The sequence below is a fragment of the Brassica oleracea genome, chromosome C3 (assembly GCF_000695525.1).
Source record: "Brassica oleracea var. oleracea cultivar TO1000 chromosome C3, BOL, whole genome shotgun sequence".
Taxonomy (NCBI): domain Eukaryota; kingdom Viridiplantae; phylum Streptophyta; class Magnoliopsida; order Brassicales; family Brassicaceae; genus Brassica; species Brassica oleracea.
In genome coordinates, this window is record NC_027750.1 from 24,626,050 (window position 1) to 24,633,692 (window position 7,643).

The following is a 7,643-nucleotide window of genomic DNA, read 5'->3' on the forward strand; positions in this document are numbered from 1 at the left end:
TTTATATGAGAGGCTCACGTCACCACTAACAAATACTATTATATACACGACAACACATTATTGAAAAAACAAACACAAAATATATTAACATATCACTTACTACTACATAATACAGTAAAAATACAAATAATGCTTTTAACAAATAAAGACGGCTACATAATTATATCATCCTGAAAAATTATACTTATTAACAATAAAACAATATTCCACGCGAAGCGCGGACACCCCCTAATATATCATATTTTTGAGTTATGTGTGGTGATTACTGATTAGTAATGTCAACGACCAGAAAATCTTTTTTTGACGATGCTATATGTGAACTCATTACTCCACATTAACTCATAAGAAGAGGCAAAAGCTTCATCATAAAGAAAAGCCATGGAAATAGTTATCGTGAAAAAGATTTGCATAGATAAAAATGAAAACGAATAACCACTGAGACATTGTCTTAGATAAAAAAGCAAAAAAAAACAAAAGCAAAGTTCAAACTGGAGAAAATAAACTGATAAAATAGAAACGTAGTTGTAAGCTATAGGAAAAGGTCTTATTCCACACGTGCCTTCTTATGGGCACTCTCTTCCATAGCAAACTGTTCCTCTTCTGCTGCCTCACGGCTGCCAATTGCACCATTGGCTGCAGATCCTCGTGTCACAGTCTGAGAGACTGCCGGTTGAGGGACCTCTTCGGCTTCCTGAAACCAACATAGCAATGTTGCTGATTTAATATTTATAACATCAGAAACTTTTGATAAGGGGAAGGGAAAATCACTCACAGCAAAGCTTGGGGTGGGAGCTATCTCTGGTGCAGCAAACATGCGTGAGATGGTGAAGGTCTGGTGGTTTGCAGTGAAGTTGAAGTCTGTTAGCTTGAGCTGGAAAGTGTAGGTGTTACCAACAATGACAGTGAGAGTTCGAGGAAGCTCAGTGTCAACATGGGCACTAATACCAATCCCCTGACAAAGTAGTAAAAACATTACAAATGTATTGAGTTCCACAAGCAATCGTAAACGCTGGAATGGGTTAAAAAGGACTTACCACAATCTGCGCAGCTTCGGAAGCTAGCACATTAGTCAGCTTAGCAACTTCTTTATCAAATCCAAGGAAAGACGATGTGCCAGTCGGGTCTGAAACAGAAAATACTACCCGATACCTGTCGGACATAAATGAATTTCAGTATTTGGTTCAATGACACAACAAACTTAAAAGGGAAAAAAATTACTTCAGTTCAGCTACAGCATTGGTTTCATTGCATGAGGGACAGTTGAATGAAGTTTCCTCACGGATGAGTTTCTTCGAACACAGAGAGCAGCCAATATAGCACCAACCATCGTCAAGCTGAATCCCAGTTACTTTAGCCGTGCAAAGGAATTCGATGATCTGTTAAAGGAAAAAAAAACGATTAATTAGACAATTCTAAAAATGGAGTAACTTCCAATGTATCAGTTTGTACCTGAGGTTCAGCAGAGAGAACAAACTCGTTAAGCTCAGCGATGGTGAGAGGCTCAATCTTTTGTGCATGAACCACCTTTGATGAAGACCCTGTCTCGTCTGCTCCACCACCTGGTAGTCTGTAAGAAGATAATACTGACAAAGGCATCAAAAGGAATAGAATACAGGGAACCAAAATATCTAGTGTAGAATATAAAGCAAAGGTCTCGCCTTTCAAGCCGATCCTTTCCAGCTGAGGTCTCAGAGTCAAAGAAAATCCTTGAAGCGGATGTTCCATTCAAGTATAACTTGCCTGCCAACAGTAATGTGGAGTTATCTAAGAGAACACAAACCACTATGACTGTTTTATCACTTTGACAAATGAGGCTACTTTAAATGGAATGCTCTTCTACCCGATACATCACTGCAAATAATATGAGTAACATTGTCAGACAGTGTAGATAGTGTAAACGATAATAACAAACAGATACAATAACACACAAAATACCTCTCCACACGAAGAGTAAGCATCACGCGTTGTGCTCCGGGTAAACGGTCCGTGATGGTGCTCCTAATTGCACGAACCTCCCCAATAACATCTGAGGTATTATATTATGATAAGTTACAGTGCGAAATGAGAAAAAAAATCTAATATTAAGGAAAGAAATACCTGGGAGCTGTCTAGAGGTGTTTGCTAACTCAAGAATCTGTCCATGTTGTCGGAAGCGAAAATGTTCTGTAGGTATGGTTCTAGCAGTGGCAGCAAGCTTCTTAAAATCAGTTCCTTCATTGAAACGGATGGAGTCAGGGCCATCAGTCAACTTGAATTTCGGGTTGCTGCGTGTAACGTCAAACCGGCTGAGAGTGTAAACTGATCCTTCAGTAAGACGTTCCCTGAACTTACGTTGGTGAACAGCAGGAACACACCCTTGAACCATGGTATCCTGTTGATATCAAAGGAGAGAAACATCAGTTAATCAAATAAGCTTAACTGTCAAGAGAGCTAAACGGAAAAAATTAAAAGGAAAGTGAAAATTTCTTAAAAAATCTGAATTAAAATTATAACGAAAGTGAATTATGTTTCTGGCGTCAAGAAACAATTAAAATTTTGTCTGAATCAATTAATTTTTTTTGCAAACAGATCAACGTCTTTGATGGAAGTCAGTAAAAAAATATTAAAAAAACTTTGAATCTTGAACATATAAAATCGGGGAAGAACACTTACAGCCTCATCGATGAGCAGCATCTCAATACTCATCAGCTCCCCTCCTTTGTTGATATTTCTGGCCTCCCAGAACCTCAGCAAGCGGACCTCAGCAGTATTAGAGTATCGACCGGCTCTCAAATTCGCAAGCAGAGTGTATGAATTCGCCATCTGAAGCTTCTAGGAGATCGTATGTTTGAGCAAATCGTTTCAGATGCAAGGTGAAGGGAAGTGAGGGCCGATATTTATAGATGGAGTTCGAGGCGGTTTGAGGGTGAACAAAGAGATAGATCGAAATCATTATGCATGAAAAGTGAATTATTGAATGGAAAACTCATAATAAATGTAAGAGTAATGATTCTGGGACGTTTTGGTTTCTATGGTTTCTATGGTTTCTCTGCAGGGTGGAGGCACGGAAGAAGAAGAAGAATGACGCAGGGAAAATAACCCTAAAAATTTATGGGCCTATACTAATCATACATAAGCCCAAACAATTTGTTTCTGATGCCCAAATATCGGGCCTCCCCGTGACGCGCGAGCAAGGAAGACAGCGTACAGACCACACGACGCGCTAGGCCTGAAGGGAGAGCGTGGGCTACACAGACGCCCTACCGAGCTGACACGTGTCAACAAAAGCCCCAACCTGTTTTGGTGTCGTGGACACACAAGTCAACTTTATTATATAAAGATTTCAAACTCTTATTCAAATGTCACTTATTCTAAAATCATACATGACAGTGTTAGAGGCCTCGACCACCAAATTAAATAAATCATAATTTTTAAGCTCAGATTTTAATAATGAATATAGGTCTCAACCTTCATTTTTAGTTTGAATTTATAATATATTGAGTAGATTTAGAAAAAAAATGATAGGTTTATAATAACTGCAACTTTTTTTATGCTTGGTTTTATATTTGTATAGCTTGATTTTAAATATACATATATATATAAATATGGGCGAAAATCTTTCTAATATCAAGATTTACTTCATTTTATAGTTTCTATACTATTAAACACACAAATTTGATCACATCCATATAAATCAATATGACTTTTTAACTTAACAGAGACACTTTAGAAAATCATCTGTTAAAAACAAATTCTATATTTTACACTATTTTTTATAAAAAAAGAATTTATAGTAAAATCTGTTATTTAAAATCTACTAAAACTTATAAACCTATAATATTAAATTAATCAAAAATATGCCACGTAATTCTTAAGTCTCACCATCTCAGCAACAAATGCAGTTCTTATAAAATGCACACAAGCAATAAAACGAGAGACTGGGCATTCAGGTCTTCATGCCAGTACAGATCGGTTCCTTTTGAGTTTGGGTTCCTTGGGTCCTAAACAATTGAATAATTGGGTATTTGAAAACTTTTGGTTCGTCTTCAGGTTGGTCTTTTTCAGAATGAAGTTAGAGTAGGTCCATAATTTGAATAACTGTAATTTTTGGGAATCTGGCGGGTCTAGATTGGTTTGGATATTTAGTACCGAAAAAGAATCAAAGTATTCAAAAACCGAGAAACCGAAAATACCCAAATCTTTTTCCAAGTACCCAAAATATACTTTTTAAAAATTTGGAATTTCAACTGAAACCCGAAATTATAATCGAAAACAAAAACCAAAAATTAAAAAAAAAAGTATATATAGTACCAAAAACCTATCCAAAATACCCAATATACCTAACATACACAAAAAAAATTCAAGTACTGTAAGTACCCGATCGGGTTTCGGGTATGAACCAGACCCGAACACAGACCCGCTGGTCCAAGAATAAAATCTAATATGTACTTTGCCTTTGTACCAGACCCAAACTGTACCAATATTGTATGATCGATTTCGGTTTATTTTTTCGGTTCCGGGAAAATATCCAAATGTAAACGAAAGAAAGAGTTACATATGAGTGTACATACAAAAAATTTAATAAACTAATTCATAAATTATATAATTTTAATTAAACTTTTTAGGTATAATATGACTCTATAACATGATAATATACAAAAACTATAAAAAACTAATTCACAAATTTTATTTACAACCCAAAGAACAACCCGCGCTTTCTAAGCGAGGATCAAAATGATTGTAATTTTAGAAACATTTAACTCATTTTGGTGATCATTAAGAGCACACAATCAAACCCAAAACTTGTCTTTTGTGTGAGCTGTGAAAGTTGTTGAGAAAGGTGCTCTAATTTTCTGTTTGGTTGATGGTAATTTATTAGTGATTTTGTGTTTGTGTCATGGTCATATATGGTCCGGTAAGGTTCTTAGGGCATCGGTATTGGTGGGACTCAACCCACAAGCCCTTAGCATTTTTTTAATAAGGTTATATGTTAAGGGATCTAAGCTAAGGACATTGAAAATTTTGGTAGATTATTAGTGGGACTTTGCTGGTCCCTTAGGTTATTATTTAATTAATTTATTATTGGAGAGGTTCTTTGAGTAAAGTTAAGAGTTTAAATAAGAGTTTAACTAAAAAAGCTAAGAATCGGTTCTTAAATAAGAGTTTTAAGAGCTGGTTCTTAACTTTTTTAGTTAAAAGTTAAGAGACGAATTCTTATATTCCGCTAAAAACTTCACTCTAAGAACCCCAATAATCATGCTCTTAGTTCTTACATTTACTGGTGAACATGTTCTACGTCGATAAAGCAGATCATAAAAAATATATTATTTAATTTTCGCATCAGAGTTATTAGCAAAGTGATACTTCCTCTGTATTTTAAACCGTTTGTTCTTGTGGTGCCATCTTAAAACGGATTGGTTTCAAGTTTTTAACTCTTGATGTATTTTATTATGCTTCTGTTTGCAGCACTTCGGGCTGTCCTTTCGGAGAGAACTGCCATTTCTTGCATTACGTACCCGGAGGATACAATGCTGTAGCACAGCTGACAAACATGACACCACCCATGCCTCAAGTTTCAAGAAACATGCAAGGGAGATTCTCAGGGAGAGGAGACTCTGGTCCTGGCCACGTCTCTAGCTTTGGTGCCTCGGCCACTGCAAAAATCAGCGTGGATGCTTCATTGGCAGGCGCAATCATTGGAAAAGGTGGAGTCAGTTCCAAACAGATATATCGTCAAACAGGGGCGAAGCTAACGATTCAAGATCACGAGAGGGACCCGAACCTGAAGAACATTGAGCTTGAAGGAACGTTTGAGCAGATAAACGAAGCGAGCGTGATGGTTAGAGAGCTGATTGGGAGGCTCAACTCGGCAGCTAGGAGAACATTGTTGGTGGGATTGGTTCTGAAGGGAAACCGCATCCAGGGAGCAACTTCAAGACGAAGATATGTGAGAGATTCTCTAAAGGAAGCTGTACGTTTGGTGATAGATGTCACTTTGCACACGCTACGCAGGTCAGGAATCTCCTCCTGAGTTATTATTGCTGGAGTTAGAAGAGAAGTTTACTTGCAAAACAAGTCTCTTCCTTTTGTGCTCAATTCACGTCTTCACCTACTTACTTTTTTTTGTGCTGTTTTCTTTTGTTTATGAGAATACAATGTTAGTTTCATTGTCATTGTATGTTTTTTTTTTTTAGAATTTAGTTTTTGTTAGATCAAGTTTGGGAGGTTTCATGAATGATATTCACAACAAACAGTGGCTAGGATTTGTATGCTGCCTTTATTTGATTATCGCCATATCATCTGGTCATATGATTTTCTGAATATTTTGAGGGTTTTTCTTGTAGTAGAAAAAATATCTATAGGACAAATATAATTAATTTCGTGCATGTTTAACGGTTCTTCCAGTTCATCAAGTGATAGAGCCATTAAGGCTTGGTCCATCGACCCCGTGGCATCAAAGTCTACATTAGTGGAGTTTTCAGATTCATAAACATCCGTTGGTCTTCCTTGACTTGTTGGCTTTAGAAAAATGTTTAAAGAGAAAAAATAAAAAGAAAGAAAAAAGTTGTAAAAGTCATGTATTATTGCCTTGTTGGCTTTTGAAAAAAACAACACAAAGAAGGGAGAGAAACTTTCAAAGACTTTAGAGATTTAGGATGATGTTATGAAAGTCAGAAAAAGCAGCCACCGTTTTTGTTGAAAATATAAAAAATGTGGAGCCCGTTGCACTATTTGCACAGTAAATTTCTCTTCTGTATAAACGATTGTTTCGATCGATTGTAAACACACCATTCCTTCTCCTTCTAATAACACATCCTCTCTTGCTATCAGTGTTATCTTCTTCCACGGGTATAAAATTTTGCCCTTATTTAAATTTCTTCGATATAATAAAATTTTAGTTTTTTTTATAACACGTTATCAGCACGATCACTCTGCAATTCGGTAAAATTTACTTGTATCATTTATACCATGCTATAATGGTCGGTTTACCGCCTCTACTATTATTTATATCATGTTAAAATGGCCGGAATACCGCCTATATTATTGATAATTTAATTAATTTATTGGTCGGCCGAGCCGCCTTATATTCTGTTTATTGTTAATTGGTCGGCCGAGCCGCCGTATAATTTATTTATTACTCTGCATTGACCAGCTAAACCGTCGCATGATTTGTTGCCATAATTTTTACCTTTACTAATTTTTATGAAATTTTATAGATTTGATTGAATGTTTAATACGATATTTTCAGACTGATTTTTAGTGCACTCGATTTAACCCCAACGGTCACAAAGAAAAAATTTCAAAAATTTTCCCTTTCTCCAACGGTCATGAACAGTAATTTTCATCTATAAATACAACTCATCATCCAAAACATTTCATCATCCAAAACATTTCATCTTCTCTCAAATATACTCAAATCGCCCTCCTCCGATTTTTCATTTCAAGAAAGATGATTCGCGCACTTTTGTTTTTATGTACCATTTTTATTTGTGTTTCTGTTTATGGTTTATTCGTAGGAGAATTTACTCCGAGTGAATTTAAGATGAATATCGGTTTACTTTTCTTTACATCGCTTCTCCTTGTAATTGCTTGTATGATTAATGTAAACGGTTTTTAAATTATGAAGTTCTAATAAAATTATTATTTTGTGTTTTAGAAATACA

General features: G+C 35.9%; 1 protein-coding gene and 1 pseudogene across 1 annotated transcript; one reads left to right on the forward strand and one right to left on the reverse strand.

Annotated features, from left to right (window-relative positions):
• Positions 1–391: 391 nt before the first annotated feature.
• On the reverse strand, positions 392–3,055 carry LOC106334408. Its single transcript, XM_013772689.1, has 10 exons — positions 2,653–3,055; positions 2,098–2,371; positions 1,936–2,026; positions 1,841–1,851; positions 1,659–1,740; positions 1,450–1,567; positions 1,219–1,376; positions 1,035–1,149; positions 773–952; positions 392–691 (listed from the first exon to the last, which is right to left on the reverse strand). Exons 1-10 carry the CDS (start codon positions 2,800–2,802, stop codon positions 545–547), a joined length of 1,326 nt encoding a protein of 441 aa, XP_013628143.1. The 5' UTR covers positions 2,803–3,055; the 3' UTR covers positions 392–544.
• A 1,831-nt stretch (positions 3,056–4,886) lies between these two features.
• LOC106330205 lies at positions 4,887–6,010 on the forward strand (annotated as a pseudogene).
• Positions 6,011–7,643: the final 1,633 nt, after the last annotated feature.

What these genes read in the sequence shown, in the direction of transcription:
- LOC106334408 (XM_013772689.1), bottom strand. Translation starts at nt 2,802, where the DNA reads ATGGCGAATTCATACACTCTGCTTGCGAATTTGAGAGCCGGTCGATAC. An exon ending in GGAAAGGATCGGCTTGAAAG is followed by an intron (nt 1,568 to 1,658) that starts GCGAGACCTTTG and finishes ATCTTCTTACAG; the next exon opens with ACTACCAGGTGGTGGAGCAG. An exon ending in CCGAAGCTGCGCAGATTGTG is followed by an intron (nt 953 to 1,034) that starts GTAAGTCCTTTT and finishes CTACTTTGTCAG; the next exon opens with GGGATTGGTATTAGTGCCCA.